Here is a 21,350-nt window from a genome sequence, read left to right on the forward strand (position 1 = left end):
TAGGAAAAAATAACTAAGAACATTGAAAGATTACGTACTTTTCGACTCCCCCACTAGATTGTCAATGTTGGAGTAATAACCAAAATATTTATCAAAATTACAGCAAATAAATATCAAAATTCGGAAAAGTCCTTATTCTACATAATTAACATAATTAACATTTGATTATATGTTTATACTTATATCTTTGTTACTCAATTGTGGATTGGTTGCGATGTAACCTCGTTTATGTGCATTCGTCATTAGCAGTATATTCTTGTACTTTTGCAGATAATCTTCTGAAAACAAAATATCGTCTGGAAATCGCCAGAAAATCAATTCGTAAAGATCAAGTACCCCGCGTATATTATTCCGTTTATAATTATATTATCATCTATGTCCACATCGAAACATTTTCACCGAGCATCACTCCTTCTTTGTCTAAATAAACTCCGTTAGCGTTGTTTACGTTTCTCTTCTCCTCCTTCTTACTATTCAAAATACCTACGATATATTTTTGATCCAGCGGGCCTGACTTTGTAATGTAAGTCGACTTTTCGATGTTTGCAATTCATGTTGTATAGATTTCTCGGGAGGTTTTTCTTCGGTTTCAAGAACATCTTCGTTGGCTGTTATGTTCACAGGTTCAACATGCGTTTATGCGAGTGTTGGTAATATATCCGATGAAATACTTATAGCTTTTCTTCTTGAATGATCGGTATTTGAAAAATCATCCACTAGTTTTTTCTTTTTCCTTTTGATATTCTTGTGTGCTTGTGAAGGGGTTGTGGCAAATGCTGCTGTACACATTGTTACAAATGTTGCTGCAGGTAATTCATCTGATGAAACATTTATTCGTTTTCTTTCTTGTTTAATCTTATATGAAAAATCGTTTACTACTTTTTTCTCCCTCGACCCTGTCTTTATGTACTTCTTTCTTTGCGAGGATAACATTTTATTTTTTACATCTTTAGTCAACATATTTTTCAACACAAGTGAGTTGGAATTGTCAATGGTGTTTCCGACAATTTCCTGTAGAGGTTCGATAATAAGTTTAAAATGCTTCTCCTTTGTGATATCTTCTTCATCCTACCGGTTCCATCCTACCGGTTTTCAGGACGCGATATTTGTTACAAATTGAGTCGCTTGTTTTTACAATTTCACTATTTTTTCGTGATAGCGAATTTTTTTTCTATTATCGATTGTCGTTATGTTGTTTGGAAGAATCTGAAGCGTTTCTCCATTGGCGTTTTAATAGCAACTCATCTCATGGTATCGCGTATTCGTTAAATCCCTTTCTATATGATCCATTAATAAGTGAGCTATCCTTGTCTATTACCACAAATCCGTAATTTTGTTGCTAACAACTGCGACACAATGTATTGAAATCCTCATATCAGTGTTGATATGATCATTGTACATATGTTTAAATTGATACCATCTTGTTTAACCCTTTCGGTGCGGCGGAACGAAGCGCCGCAGCGCTGCCACTGAACGAGACCCCGCCCGCCAAAAGTCTACACATTGAGCGCGGAGTACAGAATACATTTAATCGCCTATTTCTTCGAGATGCTTTTTCTATATTTAATTCGTTTTCACTGCAGATATCCGAATCAGTTTCTGTTAGCGAATACACTCAAATGTTAGAATGTACCGCTCTGGCTGGATCTGCCTAACACAGGACATGGAATGCAGTGAAGAATCATTGTCAGGAAAATAGTTAGGAAAATTGATTGCAGTTAAGGCAATAGTTTATTTAGTCATTGAGACGAGAGTGACAATCTGGCCCTTGCAGTTCAAGGCGTGAGGAGGTGTCCACCGGCTTGTCAAACAAACGTGTTCAGAAATCGCTCGAACGGTCTTTCTGGGCGCCCGCCAGTGCCGAATTCTTCGCAGCGTTTGACGATCGGAATGGTCTTCTTCTTCTTATTGTCCGCCACGCGCAACCACCATTGTAGGACGCAACACGAATTTAATTCGACGATCACGACGTTCAAAATGAGAAATATAATTTAGTTGATGACCGGAAGATCGCTTGCGAGGTAGTTGCGAGGACGCGGATGATACATCGCAACGCGATGATTCGAGATTCTGTGTCTTGATTTCTCGCACGGAGACTAGTTGAGACCGTAGCGAACCGAGAAAAGCAAATTGTTAGAATCGACTAAATTGCTCTAACTTCTTTGTGCTCACTTCTGATCTGTCGCGCCAAAGGCACCAAATTTTATAAGGTTATTGATGTCAAACGGAAAGAGCTTATTGGTTATCCTTCAATCGGATGAAGCATTAGATGATGTCTAAATATGGTAATGTTTTTGATCTAAACCGACGAGTTTTTAACCTTATTATTTAGACTTTTATTACTAGGCTTTTCTTCTAATAGACACAATACGTGCCGAATGTTGATCCGCTTTTGTATAGCGGGTCTCCTTTTGTCATCGATTGTCAATCCTCATATTATTGTGTCGAAAAAGCAACTTGATTCTCGCATCATACTCGCTTCACATGTTATAAGCATGATAAATTTAACTCTCTTTGTTTAGCTAATAGAAATTAGAATTTTTAACAGTTTCTCACTCATCTCATATGTTCTACAGTTGCAGCATTTTCAGCTTTTTTGAAATAATTTTGTTATAGGTAGAACCTGAAACCTTTATTGAAACGAAAAACAAATTATGACATATTCAAGAAATAAGGGTATTTTTTGATAGTAGGCGGCCGTATTAGTATGAAAACATTTCGAACTTTTTTTTTCCTAAAACTTGTAATATTCTCATTAACTGACTATTGCTTTATGATACGCAAAACTAATTAAAAAAAAACAAAAAACGAACAAATATGATTCGAATCATGTGGTTTATTGTAATAAAATAATTTGCGAAATGTTCATAAAACACGCTACTATCCACAAATTAGTTCGCGAATGCCGCCAGCTATAACTGGCGCTCGTATTTGCGAGTTATACCATAGATGTCGGTAATAGCCGGCGTTCGTCTCCGCGGATTATTTCGTGGATACCAGCTATAGCCGACGTTAGGAGCATAACACTTTAACGGCCGCACGTCTACGCAGTCAAATGTCGCCAGAGGCCGGCAATATTTTCTTTGGCGGTAGCATCACACACATGTTGTGTGAGCGGGCAGTAACAGTTGTTCCGGCTATCACACACATGTTGTGTGAGCGGCCGTTAACCATTTGCGCTGGCAAGAAATTCACAGGCGCCTGTGCCAGGACGGTCCAGTGTAACTCGCTGAGAGGGGTCACACAGTGTTCGATGCCTTAGAGAAATCGGAAAAAGATTTATATTTTCTAAACTAATTTATTTTCGACCTATGACTTTTAATAGTTTTTTAAAGAGAATATAGAGCGTCGATTGATTATAAAATTATACAAATATAAATATTAAATTTATTTATTAATAATCATGCAAAGTATAGTATCTCTTGAAACAGTGTGGAACATGTAACGGTACAAAGCATTTCTTACATTCCCATATAGTTTCACTTGGTTTTTTGTGTTTGGTACACACTTTACACCTTCGCTGTGGATTCTTTTTGGCATTTGTGGGTGGAATATTTCTCGGGAAATGTCCCCCTCGCTTTGCCTCTAAACGATCGGATGTGCTCCCAACAGACATCGTTCCGCGTTTTTTATAATCGGGAATACATACAGCTTGTAATAGTTGCTCTGCTACATCTAATCGAAACTTTGAAAAGGAAAATTTCTTGCTTTTTGCTACATCCATTTTCTTACAGAATAAAACATAAGAATTAAAAAGCGCAACATCCGCTAAGTAAAAAAATATTTTTTTATAACTTTTTACATATTTTCTCATAAGAGAAAAAGAAGATAAGTAACTATCTTATAAATTCACCTCACCCATGCCATCGTACTCCAAAACGATATTGGGTTTTGTTACAGTGTTGTTGTTATTTTTCCACCTCTTCTTTTCTACTTCTATTATCTCTATTTTCGAATGCTTCGTGGACATTACATATATATCTTTTTTGTCTTTCCATTTGGCAACTAAGATACCATTAGACGGTCTTGAAATCACATCAGATCGTTTCAGTTTTGCGCTGCTAGTTTTTAGGGCATATTCTTCCTATTACACCTCACTGTTCCTATGGCATTAGTTTTTATAGATTGTAACTTTGCAAATAGACTTGGTGATGAATACCAATTGTTGAGAAACAGAGTGTGTCCGTAACCAGATATTGGCGTGCACATAAACATTGTGACACTTTCTGATGCACTTGTGTCTGCATTTTTATTTTTATCTTCACATGTGTATATCTTAAATTGAATACAATATCCCGACTTTGATTCGCACAGTTTATAAAATTTCACTCCAAAGCGGGCTCTTTTCAATGGATTATACTGTTTATATGCCATACGGCCTGTATATTTCATTAGCGATTCATCTAATGATACATTTTCCTCGGGAGTGTAAATAGTCTTATATTTTTCATTGAAATAATGGATTATACTTCGCAATTTCCATAAACGATCATTATTATTGTCTTCAACTTCGTTGTTAGTAAAGTGTAAAAAGCGAGATAATTGGGCAAATCTCCAAAATGGCATGGTTTTTCGAAATATCGGAGTTTCGATTATGCTTCTTTTTGACCAATAAGATTGAATATTGTTTTTCTTCACTTGCGACATCAAAATGCATAAAGCAAAATATGCTTTTATTTTACAAACATTCGTATCTCTCCAATTGTCTTCATATTTTTTTAATTTGTGAGNTGCTTTTATTTCACAAACATTCGTATCTCTCCAATTGTCTTCATATTTTTTTAATTTGTGAGTTTCATTTTGGAGTATCTGGCTCTCGTAACGATTCGTTTCAGTTACAATAATTTGCCAAAAGTCTTCCCTTAGTATTTCGTTTGCCATTTGTAAAATTGTGACACTTTGCCCAAATGGTATATATATTTTCGAAATTCGTGAATATTTCCAGATTTTAGTTATATTTTCGGTATCTTTCCATATCCATTCATTAGATATAAGATTAATTTCACAATCTTCATTTATGCATTCTTCCTCGTCATCAGATAAAATTATACGCAGATTTCGAAGTGGAAAAACAATTTCATTAAAGTCACTATCACTATCACCACAATCGTGTTTTCTTTTTCTATTTGTCGAAATAATATCTTTAACTTCACTTTTGCTTTCCATTTTAGAATATGGGTTAAATATTGACAACTGTACGCTATGCAGTGCAATGATAATCTGTGCTCTGGCAAAGAATCCCACCCGACGTGCCACGTACGTCGTTTTTATTTCTGTGACAATCGCGTGACGACGTGCATACCACGTCGTTGGCGATTCTGTGACAAAGCATCACGACGTGCGTGGCACGTCTTTCCAGCGCAAGTGGTTAAAGTGTTAAAGGTTAAACAATATCACCACGTACGCATTGTCACGTAAAAGATGCTTAAGTATTTTCGCGTATGTTTGATAAAGGTCGAGTTTCGCCTGATTGAAAAGTATACTTTTATTGTATCTTGCTTGTCGCATGCTACGTTATTAAATATAAAGACAGAATTCGGGCCCGCCTCATTTGGCGAAATAACGTCGAAATTATTAAAGAATTTCTTCTATTAATGTTAATCAATTTTCCAAATACTGATATTTCGGCTGCATCAACGATTTTGAATATACGTACACATTTTTATAACGTAAACCGTTCGCTTATTTTAACAAGCTTATGGGAACGTTTGTTTTATCACAATTCGAGGAGCTGCATGTGATACCGCGCATTGGACTCAGTAGCGGATCTCCATGTTTACGGGCCTCTTTGTTTTCCCCTATTAACCATGTTCTGTCGTTAAAATTTGTCATGTGTATCGTTATTGGTTGTTGCATCAACCACATTGTACAGGTTGCGCTAAGTAAATTAGGACTAGTTACATTACTGTAAAAGTCATTTATTAAATAATAAAGGAAACTTTTAAAAAATTGTTTGTATATTTTGTTTATGAGACACTTTCTGTAAACTTTCTCTCTATATAGCCGCCTCCTGCATAGATCACAGCTTCAATCTTCGGCCTGAAGCGAGAACAGGCTCTCTGCATTTGATCTGGTTCTGCGTCTGCGAATACCTATTGAATTGCGATCCGTAGAGATGACACATTAGGGTGCCTCGACTTATTACTGACCCTCTCAGCAACGCTCCAAACGTAGTAGTCCCATGGATTAAGGTCTGGACTATTTGGGGGCCAAAACGCGTTTGACCAAACATATCAACGTTGTCAGAAAAACAGTTTTGAACCAGGTGGCTCGTGTGAGCAGGTGCGCCAACTTGTTTAAATATGTACAGCCTTTCTGAGGCTATATTCTCCACTCAGGGCTTTGCTACCGTCGATAAAACCTGCACGTACACTACTTTTGTGACCATTTTGCTCTTCTCAAAGAAATGGCGTGGCATGACGTCACCATCACTAGAGACGACGCCGAGCACGTGGACGCTCGCTGGAAACCTTGTCTTGGCTACAACAGAGACATCCTCGGGGTCTTGGGCAAGTCAACGGTCGTTCCTACGATTTACCTTGGCATCCAAAATGGAGATCTTTTTGTCTGGAAAAAAACTGAGGCGTCCAGACGCTTCGCTCTTGAACGAGCACAACAAGCGGCAGCGGGCAACTCTGTTGATCTTGGCATCTTCCGAAAGCATTTGTTGCACTTTAATGAGGTAAGATGTACGTTTCAGGTCTTCCTCAACAATTCCTTGCATGGTGGTGTTGCTCACACTCAAGATAGAAGCCAATTTTTGTACAATATACCAGGATCCTTTAAAATCAAATCCTGAGCTTTTTCCAATATCTCAGGGGTCCTTGATATCATTTCACGTGAATGTTTCTTCCTTACCGGATCACGGGAACGATCCTCGGATTGCTTAGAAGCCGAAAACTTCTGAGCTACTTGGTAAACTGTCGATTTTGGGTAACCGAAGAATTTTATAATCTCAGATTGCGTAGCCCAGCGCGAAGACCTTTGTTATAACCGTGCATTACTTCAGTCACTATAGCTGTCGAAACGTCACTAAGAACGCTTCGACAGCACTACAAAAATAAGGCACCCTGTTACAAGAGAGTGCCGCGTTGCACATTCCACTATACGGGTCAGAACAACACGTATCCACCCGATTGTTGCTAAAAATACATCCCCTCACGAATGTAATTGATCACTATATAAGATCAACGCTGATCCTAAGCGTGGGCTCGTCCGCACTTGCTATTATCGCACCTCGCGCTGTCGTGTTTCTCGGGTAACCGCTATCTCGCGTCATCGTAACCGTACGCAACGCAGGTTAGGGACAAGGTTTCCACCGGTATAAGAAATAAACATTATGATCTTTTTAATAAATCTATTTATTTTCCAAACGTTTCGTCATTTCCACACTTTACGACCCAATCATTCCGAACACCCAAAATATTCGTCACGCCTTTGCACCTCCCGGGTGTGACACTTTCGACAATCGCAATTCTTCGGTTAAGCTCCGAACTTGTGTTGACTCGGCCATTTTACTTCACAACTGCTTTACAGTTGCGTGTGCACTACTATATAATTCCAGCAAACATTTACCCAGGAAGTAAAAGTTAGCGAGAAAATCAAATTTAAATTAGTCCCGATTTAACTGGCCCACCTTGTAAATCCGACCGTGCAACCTCCACGCGGTACACTTTGGGTAATGTTAATCCCCGCGAAATTGCAACTTTCAAACTCCATAACTCGGGATAGAGTTTTCTTATGGAGAAAAGGTGTGTAACCATTGTTTCGGAAAGGTCTTAACATCAGCTATAAGAATATGTAACAAAAAATGAGGGGTTCCATGTAAGATGGAATAATTCTATATTGATCGTAATAATGCTTTTCAAGGTCATTCTATAGCCAAAATATTATCAACGTCTGATAGCTTTTCCTAATCCCTACAGTTTTTGTTCAAAACTTTTTATTTAATCATTACTTTTTAAAATAATTAACCAGAGCTTTCGGATTAAAATAATAAGTTCCAGAACTTTTAGCAAACTCTGCATATATATATATATATATATATATATATATATTGTTACGTCCTAAATGGTCAGGGACGCGCGCGACGGGAGCGGCTCCGCCACGCTTAGCAGCTACTTAGCCGAGGGGAAAGGTGGGAAGTTTTACGCATGGTTCTGGCATAGAATCGCGGAATGAATAGGGTCATTAAGGAAAGAAACAGGAACAAAATAAATTGGGACAGAAATAATATAATTTACTATTATCCTCGCGAAATTTAGACAATTTTAAGTCGAGATAGCAACAGATTTTCTTTTATGACACGAAAAGATAGAGTATGATTAACCGCGTCGAATAGTATCGCTTTATGAGTGCTGGTTCGCGTTATTACTATTACTTTATAAAGATGGATTTGCGTTCGATTTCGGTCGGTACTATAGAGTAGATAGAGTGAGATACCTTGTCCTTGAAAAAAGATGGAGACTGGCTGCAGGGCTGAGATTCGCGCGTTGTCTGGCACTAGCGGAAGCGTCACACAACTTTTTCTGAGGTGCGGCTTCTTGAGATAGAGTTAATACCGAAAGGATTTCACTAAGAACTCGCGACTGACTCGTGTGACAAAGAAATCAGCAAATTCACTGCCCGAACTGAAGCTAAGTGACTGAGAAAAAAATGCGCTCTACTGCTCTCTTGAAGAATCACTACTTTCATTGAATTCTGAAGAATAATGCTTTCGCTACTACTTAATAAATGCTCGTAGAATAATTAACTGACAAAATGAATGAGCGTTTTGCTCGTAGAATTATTACTGCTGAAGAGTTGATATTGCTGCTCCTAAAGACGAGGCCCTTATTTATAGGCTCGTCCTGGACTCCCTCTTCTTCCTACAACTGCGTGGCTTGTATTTTCGGTGGGAACGCCACCAGACTTGGTGTTCCACGGTGTTCTCGAGTTTACTAAGATAAGGTGAGACGGATCATGCACGTCCGTTCTCACGGAGTCGGGAAATTTAGTTCGTCTAGTTACATATGACATCTGAAAATCGCGGACTTATCAGAATGGAGAAGGGGGGGGGGAGAAGGAGAGAAGAGAAAATAAGGAAAGGGAAAGAAGGTAATTAGTTCGTTTCTTCTCCTTGCCCTTTCCTTTCCTGTAATTTTAAGATAGACTAAGCGCGGGTTTTCGTGCAGAGGAAAAAAAACGGGGTGGGCTTAGCGGATGCGCGGTCGGTAAGTATAGCGGGTTCGGGGAGGCGCGTATGTTGCGGGGGTCCGGCGCAGTCAGTGGTTTCGGCGCGTAGCGGCGCTCCTGTGCCCGTACTGGCTATGGGTACAGGACTAAGCAATGGCAGGAGCGGTCTCGGTGCTTGTCACCGGATGGCTACCGAGGCGGACAAGGAAGGAAAAAAGGTATAACGTAAGGAAGGGGGACGAAGAGTTGAGGAAAGGAAAGGAGCAAAAAAAAGAAAAGAGGAAAAAAAATTTAGCAACAGGAAAGGAGGGAGTCCCGGGAGTACTTCGGGACGTAACAATATATATACATATATATACATATTATATATAAGTACACACATACACACACTAACGCATGCGTACATATATATAAATATATTCATGAATGAGTTTAGAGTCACAAAATGACCATTTGCAAGCTCTCAGCTGATTGATATACTCATACACATACACGCGCGCGCGCACAATAAAACATAAATTCGAAGCTTATAAGAAATTGTCCCTATTTTCGAGTTGATTTATTTTGACAGTTATGCTGATTTGTACTAGATTTGTGCTATATTGTTTTCGCCCGTGAGTGGTTTCTAGTTCCCTATAGGGCGCCTCCCCAAATGTCGGATCGGGAAAAGCTCGCCGGTGCCTCGTTATCTAAAAACGGAGGGTACCTGGAAAATAAAATTCCCCGGGTGGACCAAAACTAGCAAACTGGCTTAAGCGGTAGAAGAACAATAGAAGTAACAAATTTGGCAGAAACTATCCGAGGTGGTATTCGGAACATTAATTCGAGAAATCCACCCTCTACGGAGGCCGGCCCCATGGATTTTGCAAGGAATAAGTTGAAGTTAAATTTGCAGAAACACCCTGATAAATGAGACAATGGAACTCATCATCATACGACGCAAGAAATTTTAAGACGTAGATTGAGTTCCGTAAGTAAAGCTATGTTACCATCTACGAGGTCTGTTCAAAAAGTATCGCGAATTTTGAATTTCCGCGGGTTACGTATATTTGATTTTCGATTTTTTTGTGGCGTTATGTTGGTAATCATGTCCCTCACTTATGCCGACAAGTTCGGCCATTTTGAATATTCAGTTTATCTTTGATAGCTGTTTTGCTTGGACGTGTTTTGGCTCGTCTTCGATTTTTGCCTATTCCAAAAAATGGATCAAAGAATCTGTATCAAATTTTGTGTGAAAAACAAAATTAAGTTCGCGGACGCATTCCGAATGTTGACTGTGGCATATGGTGAAGCTACCTTGGACCGAGGCAACGTTTATCGGTGGTACAAAATGTTCTCAGATGGCCGAGAAGATGTGAACGACGAAGAACGTGCCGGACGCCCGAGCACGTCAACAACAGACGAAAACATTGATGAAGTAAAGAAAATAGTATTGGCCAATTGTCGAATCACCGTTAGAGAAGTTGCTGAGGATTTAAACGTATCGATTGGCTCGTGCTATTCGATTTTTACTAATGATTTGGGCATGAGACGGGTCGCCGCGAAATTCGTACCAACGCCCCTATTCACACATCGTTGCTTGTGCGCGAATTTTTGGCTAAAAACAACACACTAATGATGCCGCACACACCGTATTCCCCAGACCTGACCCCCTGTGAATTTTTCTTTTTCCCGAAACTGAAGAGGCACACGACGCTACGCTACGATTGAGGAGGTAAAGACGGCATCGAAAGAGGAGCTGAACAAGATCACAAAAAATGATTTTTTGAAGTGCTTCGAGGATTGAAAAAAACGTTGGCACAAGTGTATAATATCTGATGGGGATTACTTTGAAGGAGACAAAATAGATATTCATGAATAATAAATAATTTTTGAAAAAACACAAAATTCGCGATACTTTTTGAACAGACCTCGTATATCCTGTTTATCAAACGCTGAAATAGCAAGCTTAGATATCCGGAACTCAGCATGTGAGCAGAAAATGAAAAATAAATCCGTTGAAGAAAAATGGAAAATTACTCGCAGCAAAAAGAGAAATTGTTATAGCCTTGAAACAGTAAACGGAATAGCAAAACAAAGCAAATCGTTAAAAAACTAGCCTGGCTTTCCAGTACCAACGACAAATAGATTTAGTAACATTGATCAAGATGTAGATAATGACAACAAGAAAGGGCAGAAACGATGACTTCTAAACCTTCCATTTTTATTGCGGAAGTAGCAAATATACAACTTCTAATCAATCTATTAAATAAGATAGCTAAAACTGAATTTGAAATTAAGGTTCTAAATAACGAACGAGTTAAGGTGTAACCAAAAGATTCATACACATATACCAGAATAACTAAACAACTAAAAGCAAGCAATATAGAATTTCACACCTACCAACCAAAGCAGGAGAGAAGCTTTAGAGTCATCCTCAAGAACGTCCACTATTCCATTAACATGGACGATATTAAACAGGCAATAAATAACACTGAACATGAGATAAGGAACATCTGGAACCTAAAACGAAGCATAACAAAGAAGCCATTATTTCTTTTCATTGTCGAACTAAAATAAGGTCATAATAACAAGGAGATATATAACGTCAAATCCCTCCATAACTATCGAGTTCAATTTGAAGCCCATAACCAAAAAAGGTAATCCCACAATGTGTCAAATGTCAAAGATACGGTCATACGAGAAACTATTTTTATCGAAAACCAAGATGTGTCAAATGAGCGAGAGATCACTCAACGGCGGCTTGTTCAAGGAAAGATAGATTTAGCAATCTTAAATGCGTTTTGTGTGAAGACATTCACCCAACGAATTATAAAGGTCGCATGATCTACAAAAACCTCTTAAGGAATAAATACCTCACACTAAGAGAAAAAGAAATAACCACTCTAAAACATAATAATCAAACGAGACCCGAAATTCGCACAGAATCAAATGTACCAAGAAATAATTTTACTTACGTCCAAGCCACTCAAGACAGCTCAAGAAAAGAAAACTAAGAAATATTATTATGTACGAATACAAATTCAATCCAAACATCGTATATACAAGCACTCGAAATCGGCCAAAGAAAAGAAACGATAAAAGAATTAGTAAGCCAATTTAGCACTATGCTAAATACATTAGTAACGCTAATATCAAAACTTATATAATGGACAACTTACTTAAAATCGCAATCTAGAATGCTAATGGACTTCCAAATAATATACAGGAACTAAAACACTTTATCTATGAACATGAGAAAGATATAATTCTAATCTCAGAGACTCATTGCACTGTCAAAAGCCATATCTGTATTCTGAGGTATACCATCTGTAGAACATTGCACCTTTATGTTTCGGCGCAAGGTATAGCCATTATTATTCGCGATAACATAAAACATTACGGGGCGAATCAGTACAGTACAGACTATCTCCAGGCAACCAATGTGGTGGTGGAAGAATGGGACGGTCCGACTAACACCTCAGTAATGTACAGTCCACCCAAACATACAATCAAAGTTACGATATGAAGACTTTCTTGTTACGCTAAGACACAAGTGAACTTCTTTATTGATAGCTCGATATCTTGTTTAATCTCTATTATTTTATGTATTTCCACTTCTTCTTCATCACTGGTTCCTCTTGGATTGTAAAAGAGTGCTTCGCGAAGATAATTTGCAAAAACATTTGCTTTTTCCATTGGACTTCTTGCCTATTCTCCACTCTCTTTACTGAGAGAGAGATGAGAGAAGATGGGAGATGAGAGAGGATAAGCATTGTGGTTGCTTGAACTTTTTGGTTGGCAATTTTAAAGTCAAACGTGCGTTATGGGGATTTATAACACTAAATACCTGCTTAAAGACGGTGAATGATGTAATGTATGCAATAGAACGTTTTAATCGCTGTATCCAGCAAGCAGCATGGAATTACATTTCGCCAAATCATAATGTGAAAACTGCATTTAAATGTTCCGCAATTATCAGAGATAAAGTTGTAGAAAAAAGAAAGCTACGAAAAATATGGCAAATGTCTCGACCTCCGTTGCTAAAGAATAAATTAAACCAATAAGGAGTTCAAAAAATGTTAATGTGGACAAAAATCTGTGCTTTCAGAGCTATCTGAGAAATTTAGATCCTACTGTAGCAACGGACTATTCATAGTGGAAAGCAACCAAAAAGTTCAAGCAACCACAATGCTTATCCTCTCTCATCTCCCATCTTCTCTCATCTCTCTCTCAGTAAAGAGAGTGGAGAATAGGCAAGAAGTCCAATGGAAAAAGCAAATGTTTTTGCAAATTATCTTCGCGAAGCACTCTTTTACAATCCAAGAGGAACCAGTGATGAAGAAGAAGTGGAAATACATAAAATAATAGAGATTAAACAAGATATCGAGCTATCAATAAAGAAGTTCACTATGAATGAGATAGCAACTAACATAAAGAAGGCAAATCCGAAAAATACTCCCGGATGCGATTTGATAACCGGAAAGATCCTGAAAGAATTACCCCCGGAAGGAATAAAGTTCCTCACTTTCCTGTACAATGCTATACTGAGAGCATGCTCAGTTCCTTCCCAGGTGGAAAGTTGCCTACTTATGATATGCAAACCGTGTAAAACTCCGACCGATGTCAAGTCCTATAGGCCCATTAGCTTCTTACCGTTCCCGGCGAAAATCTTTGAAATTCTTCTGTTTCAAAGAACGATGTCAATAATCACGAGCAAAAACCTAATCCCTAACCACCAATTTCGATTTCGGCAAAAACATGCCACAGTTGGACAAATACATAGCATAACGGCGAGAATCCGCAAAGAGCTTGAGGCAGAACGATACTGTTCGACAGTATTTCTCGACATCTCCCAAGTTTTCGATAAAGTGTGGCATGACGGATTATTATACAAAATCAAACAAAACCTTCCAATATAATTATCCGTCATATTAAAGTCTTATTTCCAAAAACGCCACTTAATGGTAAAACAAGACGATGTAATAACTCAGCTGAATGTAATATCGGCAGGGGTCTCTCATGACAATGTGCTGAACACGGTGCTCTACCTATTGTACACAGCCGAACTACCAAATCCCACAGGAATAATGACAGCCACCTACGCGGACGACACGGCTCTGATGCAGCTAATAGTAACTCTGTCTTGATATCTAAAACTTTACAAGAAGGCCTAGATGCAGTTTATCATTGGACTAAAAAATGGGGCATCAAGTTAAATGAATCTAAATAGATGCATGTCACTTTTACTACCTATAAGAACACATGTCCTCCTTTAATCATTAGTGGGCAACCTGTTCCCCAAGCTGATGATGTTAAATATCTAGGTATTCGCATGGATAGAAAACTCACCTGGAAACTGCATATATTCGCAAAACACAAACAACTAGGACTCCAACTTAGAAAGTTGTACTCGTTGATTGGTCGCAGATCGGAACTTCCTCTGAGCAATAAATTATTGTTGTATAAAACCATATTAAAGCCAATCTGAGCATTTGGTATCCAGCTGTGGGGCACTGCTGTAAATTCCAATGTCGAAATCCTACAGAGGTTTCAACCCAAATCTTTTCGAATAATAATCAACACACCTTGGTATATTACTAACAGCCAACAACATAAATACCTTTGTATACCAACCGTCAAGGATAAAATCAGAAATTATTCAATCAAATACAAGGAAATAATCATAGAACGTCCAAATGCTTCTGGTTTAATGAACGAGTACACCACAATCCACAGATTAAAGCGCAAAATTCCGCATGATTTGATAAAGTAATATTAATAACAAATCTACATTAATTTTGTGTAGTGTCAAGGGACATTTAACCTCCACGCCATTCTCTCATTATCACTATACGAGGGCAAGATGAAAAGTTCTCGGCCTGACCCAGAAATGGCATTCCAATCGGCGAAAGTTTACGTTTCCTGCCTGCGCGCACATATCATTAGTTCGTATGAGAGGCTTCAACTTGTTCGCTCAAGTAGTTTGTGTAAACGAGTCTTTGCAGTACACGTCTTGCGCGCGTTTCGTTAAAATGGATAAATTTGAATATCGTGCGGTCATAAAATTCTTCGTTTTGGATGGGTTAACACCTAAGGAAATTCATCCGAAGTTGACAAAAGTTTACGGGAACTCTGCTCCTTCAATCTCAACCGTTAAAAAGTGGGCAGCTGAATTTAAACGTAGTCGCACGTCGCTCGAAGATGACCCACGTGAAGGACGGCCAAAAACTGCAACCACACCGGAAACTATCGAAAAGGTGCTCAATATCGTGTTGGACGATAGGCGAGTAAAGGTGTATGAGATGACTGAGGCCGTGGGCATATCGGAAGAAAGGGTGCGAAGCATTTTGCACGAAGAATTAGGTATGCGAAAGCTCTGCGCAAGATGGGTGCCGCATTTGCTGAATGCTGATCAAAAGCAAATGCGCAAACGACATTCGCAGGAATGTTTGGATCGATACAAGAGGGATTCGACCGATTTTGTGCGGCGATTTGTCACCATGGATGAGACATGGGTCCAGCACTACACGCCAGAAAACAAACAGCAGTCGAAGCAGTGGGTGGAAGCCGGTGGTTCAGCGCCAAACAAAGCGAAGTCGAATGTATCTGCCGGAAAGGTCATGGCCAGTGTGTTTTGGGATGCCAAAGGGATGCCAAAGGGATCCTGTTAATTGATTACCTTGAAAAAGGCAGAACAATTACAGACGAATATTACTCCAACCTTCTTGACCATCTCGATGTCAAAATTCGCGAGAAGAGGCCTGGCTTGAAGAAGAAAAAAATCATCTTTCACCACGACAACGCACCTGCACACAAAAGTGTGTTGACAATGGGAGAACTGCGGGATTTGAGATACGATTTGCTCGACAATCCCCCCTATTCTCCTGATTTGGCACCCTCGTACTTCCTTCTCTTCCCAAACCTGAAGAAATTTGTTTCTGGAAAGCGCTTCGCGTCCAATGAAGAAGTTGAGAGGACCGTAGATGAATATTTTAACAGTCTTCCAGAATCTCACTTCCGGGAAGGAATACCGATGTTGAAGAAACGCTGGACCAAGTGTGTTGAAGTCAAGGGAGATTATGTAGAAAAATAAAATCGCTTTTTAACTGAAAGTCACAGTCTTTCATTGTCAGGCCGAGAACTTTTCACCTTGCCCTCGTAAATGCTTAATGTCCTAATAAAAGACAGATTGTGTTATATTAAGAGGAAATATATAAAAATATTATACTCGAATTATATACTTACAGTCTGTTTGACAAAAGCGTACGGCGGAACTCAAAAACGAATTGGGATAATAAATAAAATACACGCATTATGCATAATTTAGACTGTGATACTTTATTATTAACACTTTGACCTCCCAATGTAAATCGAGTATGTTTTCCCGGGGCCGAAATTCACGCTGAATCGCAGTGTAACGCATTACCAATATACGTGCTATAACACTAGTTTACAAATTTCAGTCAACTTTTTTATTGGAGTAGCTGATAACTTTTCTTAAAATAATTTTTCACGCTGAATTAAAATCCAGAGCCAGAATTTTTCCAAGTCGTCAGGTTTTCGAGATATCGCCAGGTGGCAGTACTGTCGTGTCGCTATGGTGACAACTCATCTTTACAGTAGATTATTCGAAGCAAATTCATTGTGCGCGTGTTTTTCCAGATAATTTCAATAACAAAAAATATCGAATAGAGCATGTAAAACTAATACGATTTTTTTTGCTACGTTTGTGGGTGTATATAGTCGCGAAAAAGAGCTACGCAATCAAAGAGTTGCTCAAATTCTCATATTTGCACTACTTTGGTTTTACTATGGACAATCTGGACTAACCATGAATACCGAGAAAACACAATCTGTTTTTTATAATGCTTGCAGATCAAAGCTATATCGGTGGTCGACGGGCGAAAAAATCTATTTGCCATTCAAAGATTCAGTCATTTGGAGACAGCCGAGTTACCACGTAACGGACTGTTACTTCTGTTTGATTAAAGTAACCGGAATATGTAAACGAACTCGACAAAATGTGAAAAATGCGATTGTTCTGTCGGTCACAATGTCGGTTCCACGCAGACTAAATGATCCATTGCCGGTTTGTCCGGATATGTCCAGCCCAGAGTCTAAAGAAATGACACCTGCAGATAGCAGCGGCAGCAAATTCACGATGAGCGATATGCATTTGATTACATACGCTGAATTGAACGATTTAGTTTGTGATTTACATTTATCGAAGCAAGACTCTGAATTGCTGGCATCACGACTACAACAGTGAAAATATCTGTCAAGCAAAACAAAAGTCACATATTTCAGTAACAGAAATGCCGAATGCAATACATATTTCAACAAAATTAACAGATCTATTTCTGTACTGACATTCAAGGTTTATTTCAAAAGATGAACCAACCATATGACAAAAATGTTTGACGACTATTTATTGACAGTTCTATGTACAGTTTGAAGGCCGCACTCTTGCATAATGGAAAGCAAGAGCCGTCCATTTCAATTGCTCACGCAGTCAACATGAAAAAAACATACGAGGCGATGGGTAAAATATTACATGTGATCAAATACAACGACCATAAATGAAACATATGCGGCGATCTGAAAGTGTTTGATCAAATTCAACCTAGAAATGCAGGAATATATTTCTGCTATTCTAGGTTGAATTTGATCAAATACTTTCAGTCTGCATTTCATGACTCATTACATCATTACAGGTGACCGGCATGTTAACTGGTATGCAGAGCGGCTTTACAAGACACTTTTGCTTCTTGTGCCTATGGGACAATCGTGCAACAATATACCATTACACCAGAACATCTTGTCCAGAGAAACAGCAATTTTCACCTGGTAAAAAAAAGCGTTTCAAATAAACAACTCATAGACCCACAAGACGTGTTTCTCCCGCCTCTGCACATTAAACTTGGTTTAATGAATAACTATGTCATAGCGTTCGACCGGAACGGACCTGCTTTTCAGTATTTGGCGACAGTTTCCAAAAATGTCTTCTGCCAAAATCAAAGAGGAAATCTTTATGGGTCCACAAATAAGAGAATTAATTAACGATCAGCACTTTTCGCAAAATTTGTTAGCCGCAGAAGGCAGCAAGGGCGTACTTCAAAAGAGTTGTCCGTAAATTTTTTGACAATCGGAAAAACGACTACTACAGGCAAATAGTTGCGGATCTGCTGGAAAATTATCGTCAAATTGGTGCTCGCATGTTGCTCAAGCTCCATTTTCTACATTCCCACATGGAGTTTTTCCTGGAAAACGGACGTAGTAAGCGATAAGCAAGGCGAGCGATTGCATCAGAATATGCGAAGAATTGAGCGTCATTACCAAGGTTTCTTAGATAAAGGTATGCTCAGCAATTACCACTGGTCCTTATTGCGTGATACACACCTAAAATAACACAATAGACAAAGTTAAGCAGCCGTTCACTTTTTAATTTTTGGATAAATTAAGCCTTTGAGGCAAAAACGGCAAAAAATGGGTCTTTCAAATATCTCGAAAACCTGACGACCTACAACTAAAAACGGACTGCGGATTTTGAATCAGCGTCGAAAATTACCTTAGAAACACATTTCAGCTCCTCCAGAACAAAACCATACCACTGTATACCAATATAATTAATCTCTTTGTTCTTCCAGTGAAACGTGAATTGTTTTAGAAGCAATTTCTTTTCTTATTTTTAATTTTTATGCAGTTTCTTTTCATTTTAGAATATGTCATACAATATGTCATACAATAAATTTGTCATAAAATAAATTCGGGTAACGGAATAGCCCATGATGCAATAATGTATACATCGTGGTTTGTCAGCTCGAAAGGTATAATATGACCCAATGAATAGAATTCCTAGAGATAAGGAATTACTTCGAATATTTTTTCGCTTGCTTTTGTTCGATTCAATTCGACAGTTCCATACTGCATCTCAAAGTCTTTGCATCTTAGAATATTTCTATAATTTACATACATATATTTAAATATTATATATATATTACGTACAATATTTATATATTACATACATTTCTGTAATTTTTGTGCCCTCACAATGTCTGCTAGACAATATAAAAATGTACGTGAAAGTTATAATAATGATAGTGATGAAGTGATCCCTCTGAAATGATAGTGTCTAAATATAATTGCATCAAATTCAAGTTCGGAGAGTGAGGAGCACGAAGATGGAAAGCTTAAGGAAGCCTTAAGGAAATTAGGAAGAAGAAGAGTTAAATAATGATGATGGTGGTGTACTCAATACCACCCAGTGGACCAAATTTACTAGCAAGAAAAAGTCATTTATATTTACGGGAAAAAGTGGGATTCTGATTGAATTACTTTTAGATAATAGACTAGGTGAAGCTCTTTCGTTATATTTAAATGAACCAATACTAGATCTTCTGATTATGGAGACAGATATTTGGAACAAAAATTGTTGCAACATCCGAATACACAGCCTGAACGGCTGAACACAGCCGAATGAAAAGTTTCTCCTAAAGCAATGAGAAAATTTATTGAATTTATAATTTGGATAGGTTTAGTAAGACAATCAAAAATTAAATATTGGTCAGAAAACTCCTTGTACAACTAATTGCGGCGTAGCGTAACGTCTCGCTATTGTTAGCAAATTTGCATTTTGCAAATAATGAAAAAATAGAGAGTGGTAATAGACTCGGTACAATATTGCCACTGGTAAACATGTTAAGTGAAAATTATCAAAAGATTTTTTCACCAGGCCCAGATATTGTAATCGATGAGACAATAATCTCTTAGAGGATAAGGCTGATATTTCGACATTATTGTTACACTCGCACGGGGAAATAAAACGACACAACGTTAAATGGGAAACAACTTCAACTATATATTTGCTATTTACAAGAAAGCACGCAGACTCAAGATCTCTCTCTCTCTCTCTCTCTCTCTCTCTCTCTCGCTAAAGACCGTCGCGCACGGCACGACGACTCGACCGCCCCAGAGAGAATCTCTCAAACCCGTTGTTTATTCGTCAACCCTGATCATGTGTTGCTTACGACTCGTTGCCAAGAGAATCAGCTGTACGTACAGAGCGCTAGAAGCGCGCGCATCAAGACACGGGCATAACAGTATATACCTGATAAAACATATAAATATAGGATAAAATTGTTTAAATTACGTTGAAGGTTACATATGGTCAATAAAAATGTATTCTGGACGAGACACTAGCGGAGTCAAGCAAACCGGACTAGTCGAATACGTCTATTGCGGACTTGCACAAAAATTATTGAAAGAAGGACGTACTTTGTATGCAGACAATTTTTATACAAGCTAGGAATTGACGGTAAGGTTTTTAAGTTTGAAAAACTCGTGCTGTTGGGACTGTGCGCAATAACAAGAAATCTCTTCAAAATAATGTTATGTCCTGCCCATTGAAAAGAAGTCTAATAATATCGCAAAAAGATAACAACGGGATTGTCATCTTGAAGTGGAGAGATGTACGTGCAATGAGATGAGATGAGGGACATAAAAACGCTTTCTACAAAGCATGCGCCCATTCTGGTACCAAACTCCAGTTCATTTATTCGTCAAGAAAATTTTCCAAAAATTAAGCTAATAGCCGTATTTGATTACAATAATAGGAAGTGTGGCATTGACAGGAGCGACCAGATGGTTTCGTACGTATTGCGAAAGAAACATTGCAACAACATTGCGAAAAAGCTTCAAGTGGTACTGGAAGTTGGCACTCCATTTGTTTATTGGAACATTCATCGTGAATTCACTCATCGTATTCCAGGCAAAGTCAAATAAAGAAATCAAAATTTCCGAATTTAGGGAGATTTTGATGAAAGAATGGTTAGATTTCCAACATAGTGAATCTAATAACAATAAGCAAAAAGATAAAGGAAGAATCACTCTAAATATAAAAATTCGAAAAGATCCTCAGAACAAAACACTAAGAAGAATATGCGTTCTTTGTTATCAGAAAAGCAGGCAAATTTTGCAATAACAAGAAGCTAGGAAAATGTGAAAAAACAGGAACATATTGCTCTAGTTGTACTAATACACCGCAACTTTTTATAGATTGTTTTGGAGAATATCACTGAAAAATAAATTAATGTAAGAATATTTTCGTTTGCATGAGGGTATTTGTGGAAAGGGTTTGCGAAAGCCTGTTAAAAAATTATTTTATTTATCTCTACATATGTTTACATATATTATTA

The 21,350-nt window shown here is 38.2% G+C and overlaps 1 protein-coding gene across 1 annotated transcript; it reads left to right on the forward strand.

Annotated features, from left to right (window-relative positions):
- The first annotated feature begins 6,406 nt into the window (after positions 1–6,406).
- Positions 6,407–16,311, forward strand: LOC106746967. Its single transcript, XM_014628260.1, has 3 exons — positions 6,407–6,682; positions 15,318–15,712; positions 15,976–16,311. The coding sequence occupies exons 1-3, from the start codon at positions 6,407–6,409 to the stop codon at positions 16,247–16,249; spliced, it is 945 nt and encodes a 314-aa protein (XP_014483746.1). The 3' UTR covers positions 16,250–16,311.
- Positions 16,312–21,350: the final 5,039 nt, after the last annotated feature.

This window comes from Dinoponera quadriceps, unplaced genomic scaffold (assembly GCF_001313825.1).
Source record: "Dinoponera quadriceps isolate SergipeBrazil2010 unplaced genomic scaffold, ASM131382v1 scaffold32, whole genome shotgun sequence".
NCBI classification, from domain to species: domain Eukaryota; kingdom Metazoa; phylum Arthropoda; class Insecta; order Hymenoptera; family Formicidae; genus Dinoponera; species Dinoponera quadriceps.

Coding starts and splice junctions, on each gene's coding strand:
- LOC106746967 (XM_014628260.1), top strand. CDS start 6,407: ATGGCGTGGCATGACGTCACCATCACTAGAGACGACGCCGAGCACGTG. Junction 6,683..15,317: donor ATTTGTTGCACTTTAATGAG/GTAAGATGTACG, acceptor ACCGTTAAAAAG/TGGGCAGCTGAATTTAAACG. Junction 15,713..15,975: donor AACAAACAGCAGTCGAAGCA/GTGGGTGGAAGC, acceptor TGCACACAAAAG/TGTGTTGACAATGGGAGAAC.